Source organism: Microtus oregoni, unplaced genomic scaffold, assembly GCF_018167655.1.
Source record: "Microtus oregoni isolate MIOR12 unplaced genomic scaffold, Mior012 000037F_ref0000500, whole genome shotgun sequence".
NCBI classification, from domain to species: Eukaryota; Metazoa; Chordata; class Mammalia; order Rodentia; family Cricetidae; genus Microtus; species Microtus oregoni.
The window spans coordinates 156,966-182,348 of NW_024543096.1; the positions used below are offsets into that span (position 1 = coordinate 156,966).

Genomic DNA, 25,383 nt, shown 5'->3' on the forward strand with positions numbered 1-25,383 from the left:
GACTGAGCTAGCCGGGCTACCCGCTTGAGTCGGGGGCAAAATAGTCCACGTTGGATGCCAAAAATGTAAAGGCGTAAACAAATGCAGACAGATTGTAAAAATATATATAGTTTTAATGGAGAAATAGACTTACAGAACGACCGTTCCCGTGGAGACCAGGAAAGCAGAATGGGACGGCTGGGAGCATGCTTGCCAAATTTATAGGCCAACATTAGCCCAAGGCGAACACGCCCCCTAAGGGGCGGGACTTATCCCTACACTTTCACACTGAATGCTCACATTTTTGGAGTTATAGTATTGTAAAATTATGTTATGGAGATTAGTGAAAACTTATAGGAACTTCACAAAGCACATTGAGAAGCACTGTGTTAACTGTAAAAGTCTAGATTAAGAAATCCAAATTTGAAATGTCTATATGGGGCCCTTCAATGAATGGTGTTATAATATGAATGTTCCTTTATGGCTACTGTCTTCCCATTTATATAATATTTTAAGGTTCATATGTGTTGTATCATAGGTAAGCAGTTTATTCATTTCTACTCACAAATAATACATTTGTAAGGATTAGCAGAACTTTTAATTCATTATAGCATTCTTATTTTCTTATCTTAAATCTATCGCACCCAGGACCTCAATGAAAAATTTTATAATTATATGTAAAATTGGTAAAAATGAGAAATTTATTAAATACCTACAACCTCTCCCTGTGGAGATGGGTTTAAAGTAAAGACGAGCAAAAGACAAGCAACTCGCATATACACAATCACTTTCATCTATGCATGAAAAACTTTTTTTTTTTTTTTTTGGTTTTTCGAGACAGGGTTTCTCTGCGGCTTTGGAGCCTGTCCTGGAACTAGCTCTGTAGACCAGGCTGGTCTCGAACTCACAGAGATCCGCCTGCCTCTGCCTCCCGAGTACTGGGAGTAAAGGCGTGTGCCACCATCGCCCGGCTTATGCTGAAAAACTTTAATAGGACTTGCAAACACAATGATTATTAAAGAACACTTATTTCGTTTTTACTGGCAAGATTTTAATAACTCATTCATTAGTTCTATTTGCACCATGAGTAAGTGCATAGTTAAAACCATTGGTTTGCCTTTTATGGTCTTATCGCCACATTATCAATCCACTGTAATATGTTTTTTTTTTCCTTCATTTTGCCTTTACAGAAGGAACTGTGTGATTGTCTCGGGGATAATATTGATATACCGGCAAATCTGGACACACAAGGACCACAGACTGCAGGTGTAAGTTCTAAAAATATTGATATCAAAAGTAGTGTCTGGTTCACACACTGAAGAACAGATGAACATTCATAAAACTATGTGTCATTCAGCAGTGATCATATTATTAGTCACAGTTTTCGTATGCTGACATGTCCAGTGTAGTAAAATCCTCAGAGGATTTCATGTAACAATGTTTCAACTGGGCTTAGAACCCCCAGACATCAAGGGTGTCCCAGTCTCCTCTTATAAAAGTCAAGACCCTCACTGATAAGATTATCTAATCACAGATAAGATTAGGTTCTAAAGAAATTAGGTTCAGTAATCTGCAGAGTTATAAAAATTAGTATTAGTGATGTGAAAGCTAGAGGTGAATTTCCTTAATGATGCATCTTCTATACTTTCCTGCATCTCAAGGTACAGGTGACAAGCAGGAGCAAGGTTCTGTGTTGCTAAGCAAGTAAGTTGCCCAGTATCAGCACAGTTACAGTAAGTTACTTCAAACTCTACAACTGGACTTCGTCTCCCATTCACACACTCAATTCCGAAGAAAATAGAAACAAAAGATTTCAGTTCTGTCAGGTTATGCTTTAAAGGACATATAAATAGAACCAGCTAGAACAGCAGTGATCTGTGGAAGCAACTGCCATTTGGTTTCACATGGAAGCAAATGCAAAAGCAAAGAGCCTTTCTACTCACAGGTGGCTAAAGACTCATCGGACTCGTCAGGGCAGTCAGGGTCCCCGTCGCACAGCCAGCTCTGAGAGACACAAGTCACGTGGTCATGGCAGAGAAATTCACCAGGATCACAGGACTGCTGATCTGCAAAGGAAAATGTTTGGAAATCAAGGATGAATGGTCAGACCATGAACCGAAGAGCTTACAGAGTATACGTCATTTAGCATCAGCACCCTGAGCCACGCTACTCAGGAGCAAAGCTACAGCAAACATTTCTTCCAACTTTAGTTGTTCAGCTCGAGCACATTGCTTTGGTAGGCTTGACTCCGTTGTAGGTGCACACAGTCTGTTCTGAAAAGAGTTAAGAATTCTGTTTGTGTTTATGACTGCGGGCCTTATCACATCAAATATGGTGCACAAATGTTCCAGCCCGTGAGCTTGAGAGGCCATGCTGCATCAAAACAACAGCTAAATGACTAGAATTTCAGCTTTATCATCACTCCAAATGGGGCAAAACTTGATAGTCATTTAATACTGAAATTAAATGTCATTCTTCTTAACTCTCTATCCTGATATGATGCACCATGTCTTTATGTAAGAGATATCTGTATTGCAGAACTGATTACTGCTTTTAAAACTGACAGACAACAGGGCTGCTTCCTCTTCTCGATAGTAAAACTTCCATCATGCTTCTTTTGATATGGCTTCTGGAGTTGTTTGCATGTACAAAATTTACTATTTTGCTTTTAATATTTTTAATATTGGGTTTGCCAATCTCTCCTAAGGTGCTAATGAATTCAGGGGATATTGATTTTCCTTGCTATATTTACTCCTAATTTATGGTTCTACCTGAAAATATTTTCACATGCATGAATTCGGAATGTTTCCTAGAAATGATGGCTAGTGACTGCAGTTAAAATAACAGTCGTTCTGGGTCATTCTCACTGTACTTTTGTCCCTTAGCATTATACAAAACCCTGGTGCATCTTGCACCCAGTGTTATCTTAGTTCCTGCGTCTTTCCTTTTCTCACATTTCATTTCCTTCTTTCTCCAAGTATAACTATCAATAAATTTATTACTAACAGATATAAGCACACAGCCTTCAATGTCCAAATGCTGGTAAATTTTAATTTTTTTTCTTTCTCATATATTAGATAGTGTCTGAGAAGTAACACAATACCCTGCCATGCTTACTCAGTTCATCAACAGTACCTACGTCACCATCATCACATGACTTGGCATTGATTTACTTGGATACATTATTAGTTGGCCAGAGGCTTTATGCTACATATTCAAAGATGTAAAACCCATTTTTTTTCCTGAAAAGATCTGATAATATATGTGTCTAATCAGAATTTTTAGACTTAATAAATGACAATACTACAAAAGAAATAAAAGTACCAAGGTATTTGGGCGCCAACAGCATACAGTTTAGGGGTAGAAGAGGAACTGGTTTAGGGTTTCTGTTGCTGCAACAAAACACCATGACCTAAAGGCAACTTGGGAAGAAAAAGGTTTATTTGGTTTATACTTCTACAATATAGTCTCTCATTGAAGGAGGTTAGAACAAGAAGACAAACAGAGAAAGGAACCTGGAGGCAGGAGCTGAAGCACAGTCCTTGAAGAAATGCTGCTTACTGGCTTGTTCCTCAGGGCTTGCTCAGTCAGTTTTCTTATAGAACCTCAAACTACCAGCCCATAGATGAACCTACCCATAATGGACTGGTCATTCCCTGATCAACCACTAATTAAGTAGATGCCTTACATGTTTGCATATAACCCAATCTTATGAAGCATTTTTTTTTTCCAGTGGAGATTCCCTCCTCTCAGAAAACTGTGTCAGGTTGACATAAAACCAGCCAGCACAGGAACCTAATGTCTACAAGGCCATGTGTTTGTTCTCCAGAATCATACTCTCTCTCTCTCTCTCTCTCTCTCTCTCTCTATATATATATATATATATATATATATATATATATATGCAGTAAGACAGACAGATTGTTCCAATACACACACATGCACACAGATTGAAAGATAAAATTTAAGCATTTCTTAATAGGAGGGCATGCGCTGGGTAAATGGTCAATAGTGTATTCTAATAGAGTTCAAGTGAATACAGATTAAATTCTTTTCAAATTAGACTTGCATTTTTTTCGCTCAATAATAGTATATGGTACTTATAAATTTGATCACATGTTTTGGTGTAAGACTTAGATTCAGTTTCAGGCAGTCACATAATATTTAGCGTTCATTTAGGAAAAATATGGGTTGAATTCCAAAGTAATTTTCTTATATATAAAGATAAAATCAGATTTATGATAAAATAATTTAAATACTTGTGAATAAACATACAACTTTTTAAGAAAGGCTCAAAATATTACAGTGGGTCAAACATTGTTAATCTTGTTTATTCCATAAAATCCATAACAGACGGTTTGAGGGCCTGTCCCAACTCTGTTACCTTCAGGTGACAGATATTCTCCTTCAGTTTGAGAGGTCAAGCTGCAAACAATTGTCATAAGGAGAAGGATAAGAGCACAGTACCCACGGAAAGGTTTTATCTATTTGTGTAGCCTATGACTAAGTCCACATTAGTCACTTCTTGTATCGTAACCATAAAGAAGTATGGAGGAGCATGAACAGCCATTTGGAGAATTGGAGCAGACCATCTCCGAAGCATTGGTCAGTGAAGGAGCTGGGTCACGCTGGCTCTTGTGGAGAGAATGTTAGAACCACAGGAAGCATCCAACAAAGATTAATCATACACAGGCCTTGTATCTTTCTGTTCAGAGAAGAGGCCAGGATGACGGAGCAAAACATAGTGGGAACTTAACAAATTAATCTTCTGGAAATCATAAGTTTAAGAGTTAAGGATTTATGGCTATTGCAAATGCTTTATAGAATTTCATGTATATAAACTTGGAACCTGATGTCTAGATCGAGTCTGTTTGTTATTATTTTGTTTTCTCTCTCTTCTTTCTTCCTTTTGGTTTGTTTATCAATACAGTGATTTTCTATATAGCTTTGTCTGTTCTGAATCTCACTCTGTACACAAAACTATCCTTGAACTCAGAGGTCTGTGTTCCTCTGCTTCCCAAGTGCTGCGATTAAAGGCATGTGCCTCCAGGCCTGGTTAGAGGGATAGTGTCTTAAAAATCAAGGCAAATCATAAAGTAAGAAAAATAAAAAGTGCCTAGGCTTACAGAAGTCTGTCTTTCATAGACAGTAAATAAATAATAATGCAAACATATACTTCCAAAGCATTTTTATCTCTGCCCAAGTTTTGTTGTTGTTGTTGTAACAGAACACTGACCAAAACCAACTTGGGAAGGAAAGGGTTTATTTGGCTTATAGTTTGCAGTACATTATTGAGGGAAGCCATGGAAGAAACTCAAATCCTAGAGACAAGAATTGTTGGGAATCTCCATCTCAGGACCTATTCCAAACCCCACCCTCAGAAAACCTGTCCAGTGATGGCTCCTCCCCTGTGGTTGTTCAAGACCATGCATACAGGGTGTTTAAGAGCCAACCCCTGGACCCACAGCATGGTCTCTTCTTCTTTCTTCCCCCGAGAATCACCCAGGGGTGCTTGATCATTAAACCTGGATTTTTTATTCAGCCTCATTTTACTTACTGCATCATTGGGGAAACCTAGTATTAGGGTATGGAAAACATTCAAGAACTGAAGCAGAATTCATCAAAGAATATGTTTACAAGCTAGCAACCATGCTCACACTTTTCTACCACTATTTAAAATGTCTGGCCCAATGGCTTAGGGATGGTTCTGACCACAGTATGCTGGACCCTACTGCATCAAGTAACCATCAAGAAAATGCCTCTAAAGACGTGCTCACAGGTCAGTCTGATGGAAACAATTCTACAGTAGAGGTTTTCTCTTCCCGCAAGACTACATGTCAAGCTGACAAAGTTAACTATGATAGTCATCGTGCCTTAATTTTGTCTAGGCATTAGGGGGAAATGAAAACAAAATTACAAACAACTAAAATTGTGGTTTACCGCACATTGTTCGCTTCAATTGTGTGTGTGTGTGTGTGTGTGTGTGTGTGTTTATGAGGATAAAACAAAACAGGAAAATGAGTTAACTGTGTTTACAAGATGTAAGTTCTTTGGAAAGCAGACAGAATGGAGAGGTGGGGGCAGTGAAGAAGAGTTCTAAGGATGGTATGGAGGTGATGGCAATGGCACAGATAAAACCAGAGCTATTTAAGGTTGATCTTGGCATTCTCTTGAATGAAAGGCAGTGTGTTAAAGATGATAGTCTAAGGAAAAGGGATTAAATAAATTGAAGGAGCGATGAGGTCAGGGTGATGAAGTAAAATATAAAGTAAAAAGAGACAAAATGAAATGGTAAAGGATGGGGGAAGACAAATGAACCTTCTGCATTTTACGTAAAACAACAACAGACACTATGTGAGAGTAGTGGGCAGGTCAGAACAGAACGGTGGGATTCGCCCGGGATTTTCTAAGGACTCTCTGGCTGCTGGCGTGCAAGTCAACTCTGCAAAGTGAGAGATGGCATGGGAAGATCTGTGAGGTGGCTGGATGGATACAGACACGGATAAAAATTAGGATTTGAACACTATAGTTTATGAAGAACTGAAATACAACACCATATCCACTGTCTCATTCAATATCAGAATCTTGATTGAAATTGTGAGTCAAAAATGTTAGACATTTCCATCATTTTCACAATATATCCATAGTCTGGTATACTTGGGAGACATCCAAGGAGGAATGTACATGAACGGCAAAATATTTAAGTCTGAATTTCAGAGGAATGATCAAAACTTGAAACCAAACAAGCTGGAACTGCGGGAAGACGTGGTTACGGGAGGCAATGTGTGTGAAGATGAAGGGAGGAGAGACGTCAGAGTGACGAGGAGCACTAGATTTTCTCTCAAAGTAGCTGAGATTCGAGAAGAAGTGAAGCATAGAGGCGAAAAAGCCTCCTGTGACCTCCACAAGCGCACGTCAGCGTGGATGTGTACACATGCATGGAACATACACACTAATACACACAATTGATGTAGTGTAAGACAATACCTTTATTTTGGTGTGGTTTGACAGACAGTTTTATATCTTTAGGAAGTGACATTTAAACGTTTGTTATAACCCATCTGCTTATTTTCCAATCACAAGATTCAAGTTCAGTTGTAGAAACACTGAACATAACCTTAAGATATTTTTCAATATTTTGAAGCAAGCATTTAAAAATACATCTCCTTATTTCACTTCTTTTAATCAGAAGCAAACCATACCATATGGTTGTGAGCTTTCCACTCATCCCATTTAATGCCTCAACCCACACTTGCGAGACAGTCAGACAGATCATTGTAAAATATCCTCTCTATTGTAGAAAACACAATGTCTTTCATTGTAATTAAAACAAGAGGCTTATGTGGATGCGAGGGCTGCTCACTTACATCCCAAAGGGAAAAGACAGCAGTCAGCACGTGTGCATCCCTTAGAACAGGTCTGCATTCAAATTTGGAAATACAAGGAAGGCTGGTCTACACAGAATGTGAATTCATTGTGTTCTTAGTAAGAGATTGATATCATAATGCTTGTGCTTATATAAAAACATGCATTTTAAAAATTGTATTGCAATTTCTGTTTTTTGAAAAACTTTAGTAATGGAGAGATTATTATAAGTTAATTGCCATAACAGTAGTTAATTTATATTTTATTATCAGATTTTTTAGATTGGGACTCTCATGTCAATCAAAAATATTTTTATCTAGCAATTCAATGCAGATTTTTAAGTATCCTACATCCTTGACTAATTTGTCATATCAATTTGCAATAATCTCACGCAATTGCCCTTACAATTACTGTTTTACACTATTGAGAATGTTATTTTTAGCAAGGTATTATAGAGAAATTTAGAGCCAATGTGAGTAGCTAACTATGATAGTAAATTTTGAAGTCTAAGGTATAGAGAGGGCATACAAATGTATTCAACAGGTGATGATCCAGGCACACAGGAAAGTATGCTTAATGGGGGTAACTAAGTTAAAGAACAGAAACAACCTTTGGATAACAGAGTGTTAGGCAGGTGTTATGGCTTTTCAGACTTTAGTTAAAAATAACTGGTTCTCTTTATACCTCACTAATAGCGTAAACATGGGGTGGTTAACACCATTCATATGAAAACACATATCCATCGTTTCTAAAATGAAAGGGGTCTTAATGGCTTTTTGTGTCTTGTTGCTGACCGATTATCAGAAGAGAACTTGTAGAAATACTTAAGGGTATTACTAGTTCATCCTGAAATTTTTGAGGATGCTTATGTAAAGTTAAAGGAACAATTCTAGTTTTTGAGTTTTCAGAAGGACCTAAATCCCTTTTCTTATCTTATAACAATAATATGTACACTTAAGGACAAAGAACAAATTCTCCAGAAGAACATTTTAATTATTCCAAATAATATGTTTAGTAGGCTTCTTTCTGTTTTATTTTTCAATTGTATTTTAAGTTATTTTTATGTATTTATGTTTTCATGCATTATCATATGTGTGTCACAAGCACAAATAAACCATGGAGGTCAGAAGAAGGCAAGGAACCCTCTGGAACTATGTTTATGGACAGTAATGGACTGCCATGTTTGTGATGGTAACTGAACCTGGATGGGTCCTCTGCAAGTGCCCAGAGAACTCTATCTCCAGTCCCTTGGAGCTTCTTTCTTAATAGTTTATTCTTCTATCATTTCACCACTTGGTAGTGAGTTGGCAGTGGTGTTTTTTGAGACAAAGTCTCAAATAGCCCTCATGTTGGCCTTAAAGTCACTATGTAACCGAGGTGTTTTTGCTTATAAGGAAAGTCTTTGCCCATATTAAATATAGTGGTTTACTAATGTGCAATGCTTACCTGGTGAGCATGCTTTGTGGCCTGTAATGGTAGTTCTAACCTTCAAAAAATATTTGAAAACCAGAAAGGCAGCTCAGCCAGTAAAAGAACATGGCATCAATTTGTAAACCCCAAGTTGGATCCCAGGTCCAACATGGCAATACCTTTTTCTTCCTTTAGTTTTGTAAAACAGGATCTCACTGTGAAGCCATGTTTGACCTGGACTTGCTAGAAGTATCATCTGGTTTCAAACTTGTGGCAGTCTTACCTCTATTTCTTTACACTTCTCTTACAGAAACAACTTTTCTTCCCACTGTCCATCGTCATGTAACATTCTAATGGAAACTTCCAAAGCTCCAGTTTCACTTGCTACCTTTGCTGCAACTCTTGGGTAATGAGCTCCTGTACAGACCGCTGCCCTTGACTCTGTGTCGGTACTTCTAAGAAGATATGGAGGGATCAGCTGCTGACTTGGCTTCACTCAGCACTACTGACAATACCTAAGGAATAGGCCAAGCTAAGATCCACCGGATAGTACAGGGAACTATGGTATGCACATTCAATGGAATGCTTTTCATGCATAATACTAAAAATACTAAAATCTTGTCAAGGAAGATATCGTTTGCAAAACTGGAGAACATTGTGCTAAGTGAAATAAGACAGAGACTGTCAAAACACATAATGCTCGTACTTTTTTCTGTGTGGAATCTCAAGAAGCTGTCCCATAAAAATTAAAGATAAAATAGTGATTACCAGAAGGTACAAAATGGGAACACAGAGGAGGGTCGGCCAACAAGTACAATGTTATGGTTGAATGGGAGAAATAAGTTCTGATATTTTGTTCTATGTAGGGTGAATATAGGTAATAGCAATGTATTGCATTCGTGCAGGAGATGATCTAAAATGATATCCATATGAGGAAATGTTGAAATCTTGTGGGCATAGTATAATAATGCCATGCTTCCAAAACTCTGTATGTGTGTGTGTGTGTGTTTCAAAAAGTCATATCACATCCTATAGTGTATAATCATGTGATATTTAAATTTTCAAAAACAAGTTAATGTAAAATACAACACTTTTAATATTTTTATAGCATAATTATGCACAGAAAAAGAAAAACAAAAGCTGAAATGGATCAGTGCTGAATTTTACAGTCGGAATGATGGAAACATTTATTCAATCGCTAAAATAAAATTAAGTTCTCCCAAGGTCAAAATAAAATACCATAAGTAGTACACATTATATAAGTCATGCACGTTGTACTGAATAAAATTAAAGCATCCATGAAAGCTTAAAAAAACGGTAAGGTACTTGGTGTTTTTCATCCATGTCTCTTATAACTAGCGAACAATAGCAGTTTAGACGACTATGGTAAAGACTGATCAGAGGGCTTTTGAAGTATCCTTTTAAGAATATTGAAACAGTGAATTGAGATAAAATGTAGTTTGCCATTTTAAGCTCTCTGATACATACATTTTGGAGGATGTAGATGAAGGAGATACATTAAAAATGCTCTGTGGTTTTGTTTTGTGAAGGAAAATGAATAGTCAATGAAAATGAAATGCCAGTCTTAAAGAGCATGCAGTCATAAGGCAAGCGATCGTCTGTCTTTGTTTAATCCACTCCGCAAGCTTTGCCTAGGTGAGAATTGGGAGAATTCTGCATATTGAAGAATGTCTCTGTTTCAACAGCAGGGTATGAGACATGAGTTGGAATTCGCAGTTCTCCTTGTTATTTGGAAAGCTTGTGATAATCGAGGAGCATAACTATTTTGCTGACATATGTGCTTGAGCCAACACAAAATATGTACAAATGTTCCTAAAATCAAAACTGACTTATGATTACGCCTGATCAGACTCATCCTTGAGGCTAAAAGAAATAGAGACAAGTCATTTAAGAAATGAAATTCGATATGACCCCCAATGGTTGACTGATTACTAATAGCGCTGCAGAGGAATTCATATCTCCGTGCATATACCTACAAACCCACCACTTCACATAGCAAAAAAGGACATAGCAAGCACATTTTTTAAAAAAGCTCTTAAGGTAGGAAGTTGTGTTTGGATATTGAGGAAGATGGCACATAATCATGAAGTATATTATAGCAGATTAGAATAAAAAGAACTTTAATGACAGCTCATAGTTGAAATCTGAGGAAGTTGGCAACAAAATTGCTGGAGAATTCTAGAAGCTGGAAAAAGCAAAGACAGTTACCTGGAGTCTTCAAAAGGACTCAGTCTTGAGATGTCGCTTAGACTTCAGACCACTAGGACTATAAATCAATGTGGTACCAAGACACTGAGTTTCTGGTAATTTACTATGAAACCACAACCAAACAAGCCCTAGGCCCATGTCATGTCAAGATACAGAAAAAGTAACTCTTAGCAAGTTATCAGAAAACAGAAAATTGGTAGCTATTTTAGAAAAAATTTGGAGCTATTTTCTACTTAGTCACTTTTTCTTGTCTAGCCAGGCAGTGGTGGCGCACGCCTTTAATCCCAGCACTCGGGAGGCAGAGGCAGGCAGATCTCTGTGAGTTCGAGACCAGCCTGGTCTACAAGAGCTAGTTCCAGGACAGGTTCCAAAACCACAGAGAAACCCTGTCTCAAAAAACAAAGAAACAAACAAACAAACAAAAAAAAAAAACAAATAAAACCCAAACTTTTTCTTGTCTAAACACTAAAATTGATTCCCTTTCTTCTCTTTAATGTCAAATGTCAGTTAAAATACATTGACACAGGACTATGGGTGTCAGTAATGACTTTCTTGGAAGCATATTACAGAACTGAATGAAAAACATTAGAATATTCAAATAACCGCCATCTCCAGGAGTTGGGGAAGGGTGTGTGTATTTGTGTGTGTGCATATGTTTTTATACATATGAACATATATATATATTTGTGTATGGATATATGTGTGTAAGTGTATGTACATGTGTGTGTGCACTTTTGTTTTTGTGGTGTGGTTGTATGCACATGGACCTTTTTTAGTTTTGTAGATGAGGAAACACAAAATTTTGATAATGTCTATTATGAAAAATAAGTCCTGTGTCTTTGAGCTTCCAATTGTTATTGCCAGTTTCTCAAGTATTTTGTTCCTTACTGAGCACCAAGCGATTTTGGAGATGCAAATAGCAATTTATTTGTTCTCACGCAGACATCTTACATATAACCAAAATGAGGCTGAATGTTAAGGAACTGCGATATTCCTAGGAAGAAGAGGCCATGCTCCTATGTCCTGCCTATCTTCATGAGCATGAGGAAATTACTCTAAAAACATTCTTATTCTACGTGTTATTTTACAAATAAAAAGTTAAAATTTTTTCTTTAACAATTTAAAAGCCGATGCACTTCATACAAACATACCCTCACCACACACACAAACACACACCAGGGAAATTCCTGAAGTCTTTTTAGTATGAGGCACAGGATAGAGGAATTCAGTGAAATAAAGCCACCACTTCAAGATGATTGACTCCAGTTCTTACTAATGAATTAGTGCTTTGCACTTCTGTGTCCCCTGATATGCCAGCAAAAACACTGTATTTGCTTTCTAATAGCTCTCTCTAAAAGCCCAGTCAGTGAAACAAATAGGCAGAGTTATTTTATATACAGTGTGAAGGATGGATAAAATTCTGAAATGTCTTCTTTGAAAATATAAAAGAAAACCTAAATTATTAGTGTTTCTTTGCCAGCTCTATTCACTAAATCCTATGTGATCTTTATCCAGTCTCCCAGGAGGTGCCAAAATTCACATGCTTTTTCTAATCTCTGCCTCTCTGAGAAGTGAAGCAGATGGCTAAGCTCTTCAGGAACATTGTAGCGTCTCCTACTCATTGTGCTGTGTTTTAACCACTATAAAAATTTGACTTATCTCAAATTCCTCTTTTGATATTAAAGTACATTGTTAAACTGTCCATTCCTATTTTTCAAGGTTCTGAACATATTCATTATTTAATGCACAGGGTCCCCTTTTCACATCTAGTTGTTGACTTATGAGAAAAGTCAGTTAACTATGAATATTTACATTAATGCGATATGGGTTCAATGACAGCTTTATCTGTGCATTGTTGGAAGAATACCAGAATGGAACAACTCACAAAGGGGACAGAGTTGCAATTGGATGTCAGTTGACAGTGAGGGAAGAGGATATGGACAGAACAGTGTTTATTGCTACCAAATTTTGTCAATTTGAAAAACACTTAATCTTATTGTGAAGGCAGCAAAGGTATGGAGGGCATGGGCATGTGGTCCAGCGACAGCTAGTGACAACTCAGGCAGAATGTCTGCTAAGAATCTCCAAGCAAAACAAAAAACCTTTTTCTTCTTCCTCTTTGGTTGTTAGGAACAGCTCTCCTGCATGACTGTAAATTGAGCCTTGGGGATATTAGGGGCAGCCAAGCTAGAATGATGGTAGACCAAGCAATGAAGATTTACAAAGTGATAGTAGGCAGAAAGTTGCTTAGCACATAGGTCTAGAATACTTTTGCCTCACACTGACCTACAACTCATTAAAAAAAAAAAAGTACCAACAAGAAATTCAAGGAACACGAAAGCATCTCAGGATGTCTTATTTTTCTATTCTTTGAGAATTCCACACATCAGTACAATTCCTTTTTAACAGTCACCTTTCATGTCTCTCCAACTTTCCCCATCCATACCCAGACCTCAGCCAAATTATTATCTTTTTTCTATATTTTTAATATATATCCTACAAAGTCTAGTTATCATTTTCCAGTGCACATTGGTGTTGGGCTCTCCAATGGAGCATGAGTAACCTATCAGCAGAAAGAAAAGCAACTTTCTCTGTCTCTAAAGCACCTTCAGCTACTCAATGTAATTTGCATACCCCTTAGATGGAAGATGATGTTTCAAACTCTGGGAAGGTTTTGATAGGTCATGGGGGCAGATCAATGCATTTGTATAGCGAGTCTTTATGTATGAAAGGCTAAGGAAATAATTTTGAATAATTCTTTTTTATATACAAATTCTGCATACCCCACAGAATATTTTATTTTTATTAATATTTATTTATTTATTTATTCAAGATTTCTGTCTCTTCCACGCCACCACCTCCCATATCCCTCCCCCTCCCCCAATCAACTCCCCCCTCTCATCAGCCCTAAGAGCAGACCTGCTTCCCTGCCCTGTGGGGAGTCCAAGGACCTCCCACCTCCTTCCATGTTCAAACAGCCTAGGCTCCCCCAAAGCCAGTACGTGCAGTAGGATCAAAACCCAGTGCCATTGTTCTTGACTTCTCAGCAGTCCTCATTGTCTGCTATGTTCAGTGAGTCCGGTTTTATCCCATGCTTTTTCAGACCCAGGCCAGTTGGCCTTGGTGAGTTCCCAATAGAACATCCCCATTGTCTCAGTGTGTGTGTGTACCCCTCGCGGTCCTGAGTTCCTTGCTCTTGCTCTCTCTCCTTCTGCTCCTAACTTGGACCTTGGGTTGTAGTCCGGTGCTCCAATGTCGGACTCTGTCTCTGTCTCTTTTCATCACCTGATGAAGGTTAATATCCAGGAGGATGACTATATGTTTTTCTTTGGATTCACCTTCTTATTTAGCTTCTCTAGGATCACGAATTATATGCTCAATGTCCTTTATTTATGGCTAGAAACCAAATATGAGTGAGTACATCCCATGTTCCTCTTTTTGGGTCTGGCTTACCTCACTCAGAATAGTGTTTTCTATTTCCGTCCATTTGTATGCAAAATTCAAGAAGTCATTGTTTTTTACTGCTGAGTATACTCTAATATGTATATATTCCACACTTTCTTCATCCATTCTTCCATTGAAGGGCATCTAGGTTGTTTCCAGGTTCTGGCTATTACAAACAATGCTGCTATGAACATAATTGAGCATATATGAATATTTCTTGTGTTTGAATATAGTTTACTTTTTCACAGCAGACTGCTGGTGTGTTTGTTTTAAACCACATTCCCTTGTCAATATTTTAATTTGATTTTCCAAACATTTAATTATATTTCTTAATCTTTATTAAGATGGTAGATTTTGAATGTTTTGTGTGTTGAGGAATAAAGTAATTAATGCTATAAATAGTAACAACATTGTTGAATGCCACCATATGACATATGTTGTTAAATTATATGATTAGTATATATTTTAATATTCATAGAAATTGCTACTTGGGTCTTAAAAGTCAGAAATAACTGGAAAGTAAAATGACTGATTTCACTACCAGACTGGCAAGGTTAAAGTGCAAACACGCAAGCTCTCAAGGTTATTCAAAGGTTGTTTTTTCAAACTAGATTGCTCTTAGTTTGAACAGTTAAATTTTGTTCTAGGACTGCGTTTAGTAATGCTGACATCCCATAGGACATATGAAATCAACTCTTTAGAGTATAATCTCAACCCCAAATAATCCATTTACACAGAAATACCACCTTATACTACCCAGATTTAACTCCATGCTTTCTTCCCAAATCTACCCCTTTTGTTCACTGACAATCAGGATGGATTAGCTTTTTATGTTTTCACTTTATGTTTATATTTATTAGTTTACTTGAATGGATAGCACAATAAGGCCCCAATGTGAAAGTGGAGGATGGAGGATAACTTGCATGAGTCAGCTCTGTTTTTCCATCATGTGGTCTAGGGCATTGCACTCAGGTGAGCAAGCCTGGCATTAATTAGTGCTGTCATTAGGGGAGCCGTATCCTAGGCCACTACTTCCTCATGATTAAAATTTCGTGTCTTAAGTCTCTGCTCTACAAAGATAACAGACACCTTGGGAGAAGTAGCATTTAGCTGTGAGTTATGTAAGCCTCGGTGAACAAAAAAGGGAAGGAAGTGATGGAAAGTGGTGTGCCCATCCAGGAAGGGATGTGCAGATGAAGAGCCTGCAGCCACAACAAGAAGGCCAGGGTATAGGGTCCACCCATGTGACTTACAGAAGGGATCCTACAGCAGTGTCTGAAACCACAGCTAAGGAGTAAATGGAATTTTTATCTTTTTATTTTGAAACTTCTTTAGAAAAATTATGAGACAGTAATTTTCATAGACTGTCTACCTGTTTGTAAACATGTATCCAAACCAAAATAACCAAGTAAGAAACATTGTTATTAGTTGATTTGATATATTATGTGGATTCTTAGGGAGGCAGGCTTATGTTATTTCAGCAATCACAAAATGTGAAGAAAAGTTTAATAGGTTTCCCAAACACAGGTCTAAGAAACACAGATAACTAAACAGTTTTTTAAAGAAGATGCATATCATGAGAATTTAAATGGACCCTCATGAAAGTAAGTATTACTCCATCCAAAAAAAAAAAACAGTTTAATGTAACATGCTAATGTTAATATGGAATTAGAAAAAGTAGTCGAGGATGCACCGTGGAATATAAATTAGGCTCCCATGATTACCAAGAGCACATATAAATGCATGTATTCACTCATGTTGTACCTATACAAAACTGTTGTGGAAAACTGAAGAGCCGATGATGGAGTACTATGATTTTCAACAGAGAGGGAACACAGTATAGCCAACGTGCACATTGTGTCAAAGCTACTTAATGTACAGAGTAGGTAGTGACAGCAAATACTGATGTATCCTAAGGACAGGTTTCATTTTTATATTTGTAATATATTCTTAAATATACACACACAAATGCACACACACTTGCACACACATGTGTGCACATACACATATGAAACACAGTTACAATACATTGATATACAAATGCTAGTCTATATATGGTCTTTACATGCCTACATCCATCAATCTATTCATAAGCCTCTACCTTTTCTTCAAGTCTATGCCTGGCATGTATATTATGTACCTTTAAAGAAAGTTTATAAACTATATATATAGATATATAGATATAGATATAATTTCTAGTTCTTTCATATATATATGTATAAAATTTCTAGTTCTTTATTCAATTAAATACCGCACAAAATCCTAGACATTCATCTTTTTAAACAGTAAGATTTTCCCCTTCATTCTCGTGATTTGTGCATTAATATTTTCTCCTCATTGACTATAAGATTGCACAATAACTTCTAAAAGCACCTTAATACAAAGGACAACAAAGGCTATTTTTCAAATAAAGTAAGACAAACCTTGACGTTGAAATTAGTCATGAATAGATGGTCTTCTTTTGCAAGAGTGAATGGGCATATCTTGAAACAACTATTTTGTTACATATCAGTTAGTGAGTGACTAAACCCTTATCCTTCCAAAGGAAAGAGGACAGCAAACTGTCCAAGGATGTTTCGCTCAAGCAGCGCTTTAGATTATGAAATCATGGCACTCATCACTAGAGACATTATTTTAGTGGTACTGGGGGAAAGTCTGTAATCAAACAAGAGAGTAAAAGCAAATCCACACAAACCTCATGATGATTCATAACACCCACTGAAAAAGACTGCTGTGTGGCTAAAGGGAGAATCTTCGACTGCCACTAAGTAACCTCTGTGAAGTGTTGGAAACATTTAATTACATCCAAATTTATTAAAGAGACAGCTAATGAGAAGTAAGGATGTTAACATTTACACGATAGAGATTAAGGAAAAGATATGTAAGTGCCATGACATATATCTGTTACATTCACGAACTCCTCTTTAAAGTGTTCTAAATTTAAAGACTAAATTAGTTTTTATCTTGCAATTTAGCAATGAGTAAGTTAACATAATATCTCACTATGTGCTTAATTATATCATTTAGCAATTATTATTCGTCATACATATTTATGCTCTTATTCCCAAGGATATTTATCACTTTTTTCATCTGGTATTAAAAACTCGATTGTGTAAACATTATAATCTGTCTTAGACATTCTTCAATTAATTTTTCAATTAATTCTCATTGTTTAAATGGTAGCGGTGGGATCATTTTTTTTTTAAATTTTTAAATAAATTTTAACTTCTTGCTGGGCTACTAGAATACATTTAATGCCAGGATAGTCATTCTAAATGTAAAAATTTACTCAATTGCCAGCAAAAACTTGTGGCAATGATGCAAAGGGCATGTTTATTTTTCTACAGAGGGATGAAAAATGTAATAATTACCATTTCCAGGAGCAGAGAACCTGGATTGCTTCTAAAATCAACTAAACCTCGGCTGCCAGGACCCCTATTTCTTAGCAGGTTGGTAGTTAGGGTGCTGACACCCTTGGCAGAGCATATTTTTCCTCTCCACAAGCTCATTGGACCAGTGGTAGGCACATGACCTGAGGCAGCCCCTAGTGTAAATGATGTCGTCTGATACCCATACTGACAGCTAGGGATGCTGCTAAGCAATTTGAACAGAAGGCTGCACCTGTTACTGTAGAGAGGAAAACAGTTAATCAGGATGACAAAAGAAGATGGAAAGTTCTCCTCTAGAATGCAAGCTGTGAGAATAAAGAACAATGTAATATTGGCCCAGTACCAGCCTAGGCCCACAGTCAAGTGTTTGCCCCGTGCAGCCTAACGGCTTTACTTTATGACTGATTTTCTTCTCTATTCAGCTCCCTAAGTAAACTGTGAAAAGAAGTAGATTTATATTACAGAAAACAGAAACAAACAACAACAACAAAAAAAGCAAATTTTATGTCCAGATATTTTGGATGGAGATATGAACAAGACTGTAATTTTAATATATTAGAAATATTTTTAGATTTACACAAATGCCCCATCTTAATCACATTGAAAAGAACTGTGCTAGCAACAGCTACACATGTTTGGTAAGGAAGAGCAAATCCATGGAGAACCATATATATCTCGTTTTATTTATTTTGTATTTATATTACTTTATTTCATACTGTGCACTTACTTAACACAATGAATCACGAGTGCTCATACTCTGATGTGAATTAAAACACTGAAAGGTACATGGAGGACTTAGGGAGAAAATACGCTGTGGAATGATCCTTTTGTGCACTATGAAGATGTTCTGCTCTCATTGGTTTAATAAAGAGCTAACTAGCCATTGGCTAGACAGGAAAACGTTAATTAGGAAAGGCAGACTGAAAGAAAGCTGGAAAGAGGAAGGGCAGGGCAGCCAGCCAGATGCAAAGGAAGCAAGATGTGTAGAAGATGAGGTAACAAGCCATGAGTCATGTGGAAGCATGCAAATTAATAAATATGGGTTAATTTAAGCTATAAGAGCTAGTTAATAATAAGCCTAAGCTACTGGTGGAGCATTCATAATTTTTAATAAATCTCCATGTCACTTACTGGGGAGGCAGAGGTCCCAATGAAAAATCCAAATCATAAAAATAGATTCAAAAAATGAATTTCCATTATGAGTTAATGAATAGATTTCCAAATTTTGAGGCAAGCGGTGCTTTCCCTGCCTCTCCTTCTCTGCACCTTGCAACTTCAGCATCTTTCCCTCTTATTATTCATTTGTGGCAGTATTTGTCATTTGAGAGCTTTGGAAGGACTTGTCATCAGCTAATCAATACCTCCATCCTGTGTCCTACTAATCACCCACTGCATACCAAAATTCAGGATGCATGCTAGAACTTGCTTGAAACCTGTTCAATCATGAAGCCTTTTATCAACCTCTTAAACCGCTTATGCCAGCGACCAGTAATGACAGCTTAATCTGAATTTTTACTGCCCACAGAACAGCTGTCAGCTATGGAAGGTGGCACGTCCTTTTGCATTGTGTGTTGCTTTTATTGGTTAATGAATAATCAGTGTTGTCCAGTTACTTAGAGTAAAGTCAGGTGGGAAATCTGAACAGAGCTATATAGAGAGACTAGATGGAGTTAGGGAGGTACTATGTAGCTGGTAAAAGATGACACTGGAACCTGAGTGGTAGGCTACAGCCTTGTGGTGATACACAGATTAATAGAAGAGTTAACATCAGATGTAAGAGCTAGCTAGGAATACACCTAAGCCATTAGCTGAATTAACATAGTTTCTGTGTGATTATTCGGGTTTGGAAGGTTGGGAAAGCAAAGCAGGGTCTCTGGTTACAGCTATGTGCAGAGACCATTTCCTAAAGGGATTCAGTAGTTTAAACCTTGGTGCAAACTGTGAACTCAGTGCCCTTTCACATCAATATCTACTGAAAAATCGCCAGTATAACACTTCGTACCTCTCTCACGTTTGATGTAACTGAAAGAAGGGGAATTCTGAGTCTGCAAGAGGGCTCAGTGGGTAAAGGTGTTTGCTCTAAAACCTGATTACTTGAGTGACGTCCACAGAAAGAAAGGAGAGAATCAACTCAGAGAAGCAGTGCTCTGACCCCACGCCCAACCCTATGAGCTGTGGAGTCACCTCCTCACAGCAAAATCTGTTTAAAAGTGAAGAGACGCCTGGCAAGTCAGGGGACAGGACATTGTCACAAATCAGTTTCCCATAATTCTCTCGGACAAGCCAGTGGATTTGAGTCTTTCTTTAGCTCATCTGGAATACTGAACATGAGCTCAGATCAGTCCACTCAGCCTGCGTTCTGAACACAATGTTGTTCAGAGCTCAAAACCAGTACAAAAGGTTTAACTCTTTCTCTCTGACTTAATGTTTGCAGGAAATGTTCATTAACATAATCGAAACCATGGGCTTCATTTCAAAGCCTTCTAAAGTCTCTGAGATCCTTGGATCTACTCACTTTTAATCTAACTATGGTGTTATATTGTTTGTTACTGTTTTCTAATGTGCCCTTTGAAAATTCAACTTATAGGTAGGAAATTTGTAATAAATTTAAAGTACTCTGGAAATATAAAGTACAGCATAGTAAAGAAAACTTTAAAATTATATGGCAAATGTTTTCTTTTAAACTTTCATTTTTGAAATTAATATATCAGTTCTCTCTTCTCTTTTCTCCCTCCAAGCACTCCCAGATACCCCACCTTATTTTCTTTAAAAGTCGTGGCTTCTTTTTTATGAATTATTACAGGAATATATGTATGTACATATATATTTCTAAATATTATCTGCTCAGCTTGTATAATGTTACTTGTATGTGGATGCTTTTCTGGACTAGCCGTTTGGTATTGAATAACCAGTTTGAGTGCTCTTTCCTGGGGAAGACTATTTCTCTCAGTCTCAGCATTCCTTAGTTGCCTATAGTTCTTTGTGCATGTCTAGACTTCCCTGTCTACTTTGCCACATCTATTTCTTTCCTTCTTAAGTTCCTATTTGGGCAGTCATTCCGGCGAGACTAAATGAAGGTAGTCCCTGACAATACTAGAAACACAATCTCACAGAAAGCTCCTTGATCATCTGGCTTCTACAATCTCTCTACTCCCTCTTCTGCAATGATTCCTCAGCCTTATATATAGTAGTTTTTATTAGAGATATACTCATTGGAACTGGGCTCCAAAATTCTGTATTTTGATTGGTTGTGGTGTTATACTATGGACTCCTGTCACTATTCTAATATTTGTTTCATATTTTAAGAAATTATCTTTAAATAATTCAATTTATATAATACATATTTTTAAATCATTAAGTTGATGACTATCTGGATATGATTTAACCTTTCCCAACACATTGAAAAATTCCTGACTTCCTATGTAAAGTTTTAATGATGAAAGGTAACAAGTAAACTTGCATATACATAACTCCCTTGCATATACATAGAGTTTACTGTTGCCTTTACTATATACTTCACATGTCATTTTAGAGTACTGATTCCTCATTTCATAGTTCCAGTTTATTTATTAACAAGTTATGGACATATTTTATTTGGTAATTAAATTCTAAAATTAAGTGAGGAATTTGAAGGAGCAAGATACCAAGCTGATTCATTTAGGAAAATCCTAAAATATCACTTTTGAGGGATCATCTGCCTCAAAATTGCTCAATATGCTTCTGCTGCTTGTTTGTACTCTTGGTTGTATGATCCAGATATTTGGCATCTGTAAGGGACTCAGTTTATATTAGGCATGTGGAAGTTGTGAAGCCTGAAATTCAGTGTCTCTGAATCTTAGTTATGTAATAAAGGACTCTAATCTTTAAAGCTGTTCCTTTGCATTACATTTTAATCAACTGGATGTATCATTCATGTTTACTTCTATTTTGGGTTATTAGAACTTTTATTTATCTGAAGGCACAATTGAAGAAAATGTCTAGGCTCTTCTCATAGATTCTCCTTTTATGGTTTTTTTTTAAAGGTAGTATTTGGTCATTGCCACCCACCAGGAATAATCCCACTGTTGTGAGCTATGGCTTTTCATTGTTTTAAAATCAGATTTGCAGATTTAAGGGAGGAATACAAGTCTATAAGTGAAAAAGTCAATACAACAATGAACATTTTTATATGAAAATAAGAAAGATAAATGTATTAATTTTCAAATAAATTGTTTTATTATATTACTGACATATACCTAAGGTATCTTTTCCATCTATATGTGCTTCAGCTATATCTTCTTTAACTACATTGTAAATCATAATTTACTGAGAGATTAGTAAGTTAACACTCATTTCCCTTGAATATTGATCAATTAGAGAATTATGATCATTAACTCACAGAAACTTCTTTACATTTCATCACTTGACATCCAAAGAACTATAGAAAGTACAGGGTTTGAGATTTTAGGGGAACATTTTCACACTTTTCTTTTAGACATAAATGAGTTGCAATATTTGAAATAATTTTTGAGGTTAAGCTCAAACTCCACTCTTCAATGATTGTCATATTTTTTGTTTGTTTTATTACCTATATAGTCCAGATCCCAGCAAGCACATTAGTAGTTTGACCTGATGGCTGTCTCTTTTCCTATGTTCCTGATATTGAGTATGTCTATACACTGTATCAATGCCAATTATGTATCACATGTATGTCAGAATGATGATAAATAAAGAATAGTGATACATTTATAAGTACACACAAAATAATTGGGAGATACATAAATTTTCTCACTATATGCACCTAAAGATTATTATGCACTCATTTCTCTCAAGTAAGACTCCCCAAATTACCATGGTCATACAATTGGTAACTCATTTTCATTGATTAAAAATGTTCTTATTTATTTATTTGATAGTGTGTGTTATATATGCTAAGGAGTGCCTGTAGAGGTTAGATGAAAGCTCGTTGGAGTTACAGACTTTGGCAGTCCAGAGATAGGATTCAAGCTGTCAGGCATTGGCTTAGGTGCCTTTACAGACTGAGGGTGTGGTCAACACCCATTTTCATTTATCTTCTCAACTTTCATAGTACTAGGAACTACATTTTGATCTTTGCTTTGTTTGTTACAAATTCAAAACCAGTCTCAAAAACTCTTTAGATTTAGATACACTCTAACACCTTAAATTGTCTGCTCCAATTTTCAGAAACTGAATGTATTAAGCAAATGTCACATCTTGGAGAAGGACCTCTCTAGTCCTGACTTCCCTTTGACTACCTTGTCTTTCTTTTGCATATGGGACAGCTTTTTTCACAATGATTTATTTTTGATGTGGGAGTCCCCTCTCTGTGCTGTGATTACTATTAATGAATAAAGAAACTGTTGATAGGGCAGAACTTAGGTAGGAGTGAAGGACTGGAATGAATGCTGGGAGGAAGAAGGGTGGAGTGAGAGAGATGGCATGGATCCAACATCAGAGACATTCTGAAACTTTGCTGGTAGGCCATGACCTTATGGTGATACACAGATTAATGGAGATGGGTTAAATTAAGATGTAAGAGTTAGCCAATAAGAAGTTAGAGCTAATGGGCCTAGTAGTATTTTAAATAATACAGTTTCTGTGTGGTTATTTTGGGGCTAAGCTAGCCTGGGAGCCGGGATGATCAAGTGGGCCCTCCTACATATTTTGTGTTTTCTCATTGTATGTGTATTTTCTACTTTCAGTGTATTGACAGATTCTGCGGTTTCTGTTTAAGTCACTCTACCCTACTTTCTTATTAATACTTGATTTACCTTGTGATTCAATTTAAAAGACAGCTCTCAGAGATTGGGGTACTGTGTTTTTCTTTATTTTTGCTCTCTTATTAGATAAAGTTCTACTGTTTGTTCTGAAAATTGTTTAGTTGTCTGTCTTTCTCCCTAGAACATAAGTCTAAAACAACATAAGAACTACTTCTAGTTAATCATCTTCTAAATAGATTATTATTATTATTATTTCTCTTCCTTAAGTATTTCTTGAATAACAAGTTGAAATGATAACTTGGCATATAAACAAACAGTTGGAATTTTTTTGTGACAATATTACTTGGGAAAAAAATCACACACACATATACACACACAAATTCTAGTGTTATATTAAGCAATTATCAAGGAAATTTAAAAATTCTGCTAATTATAAATAGTCTAGAAATTTAAATTAATTATATGTGGTACCCAGAATTTCATCCTATGCCCATAAAATCAAGCCAAACAGGAATCTTGTTTTGAAAAGCAGTGGTTGTCATGATTAAATATTTTTACTTCATCTTACAAATAGATAAAAATGCTGAATATTTAAATGCATTTCTAAACAATGATCTAAATAAGCTCTCTTAAGTTTAAAGAGCAGATAAAGGATAAGAACTCTTGATGTATACAGGCAAATTAAACGACCTTTTATTATATATTCAGTTGTATATTGAAGAGGGTTGGAACTTAGTAAAAATACTCTACAGAGAGAAACAAAGGACCCTTTCAGACTGGAAACTCATAGCATTAAAGAATCAATATGAATAATTTTAAAAATTTATGGTATTTGTGCAAATTGTTTTTTGTTTGTTTGTTTCCTGAGTAGATTCCCCACCCAAGCAGACAAGAAAGAGACTTGAGAGATGATTCAGTGATTAAGAGCATTTTCTGCTTTTGCAAGGCACCCTGTTCTGTTCTGCATCCCTCACAGAGTAGCTTATAACCAGACCATTCTCCTGTTCCATAGAATCTGCTGCCCTCCTCTGACTTCCACAGATCTCATATATGCTCTCAATACACTTACATATTAAAAACGTGGAAGCAAAGTGCTCATCTACATGAAATAAAAACATAACAATCTTTTAAAATATCATATAATAAAGGATAAGCAGCTCTGTTTTGAGAATATGGAGTTGTGGGAAAAACGTGACAATTGAGGACAGGTGCGCAAGCAGTTGGAACTATGATTCCAGGACAAAGTTGATACATTGACTCTAATTGCAGAGACGAGAAACCTGGTGAGGCTGTATAGTGGGTGAAAAGAAGCTACCAAACTTCAAAATGTCCATGTAGAAAACAAAACAAAATAGCAGCATTAAGAAAACCCAACTCCCTTGGAATGGTTGCCCAGTACTATGAACACATGAAAGTAATAATAAGGTAATGTTTTCAAAATAAGAACATTGTCAGATGAATATGATAGTGGCGATTGAAATTAAAGGGGATATACAAACTACTTTGTGATGTTTGCTGGACATTTTTTTTTTTTTACAGAAATAAACCTGGAGACAGGAGTTCACAGAAACAAAATGGCAGAAAAAAAACTCCCAGAGCAAGTTTAAAAAAGAGCTACTTAAAACCAGTGAGGAATCATGCCATTTAATATACATGTTTAAATTATTGTAGAATATGTAAGAATGAAGAACGTTAATATTTATTGTTGTTTACTAAACCTTGTGAAAGAGGATGTGGAACTTAAAAAGGTCAGAAAAAGTTGCAATATTTCTTGATGCTGAAGCTCTTCCATACCCTTTGGGGACCTATTTCATTCAATAGTTGCGTGTGTTCATACAACTTTGTTG

The 25,383-nt window shown here is 36.5% G+C and overlaps 1 protein-coding gene across 1 annotated transcript in view; it reads right to left on the minus strand.

The window, feature by feature from the left end:
• LOC121433132 (low-density lipoprotein receptor-related protein 1B-like) overlaps positions 1 to 25,383 on the minus strand; it is a 356,741-nt gene that overhangs the window by 43,177 nt on the left and 288,181 nt on the right. Inside the window, exon 2 of the mRNA XM_041631376.1 lies at positions 1,923 to 2,045. Within this exon, the coding sequence (XP_041487310.1) occupies positions 1,923 to 2,045 (123 nt within the window). The remainder of the gene's footprint in view (positions 1 to 1,922; positions 2,046 to 25,383) is intronic.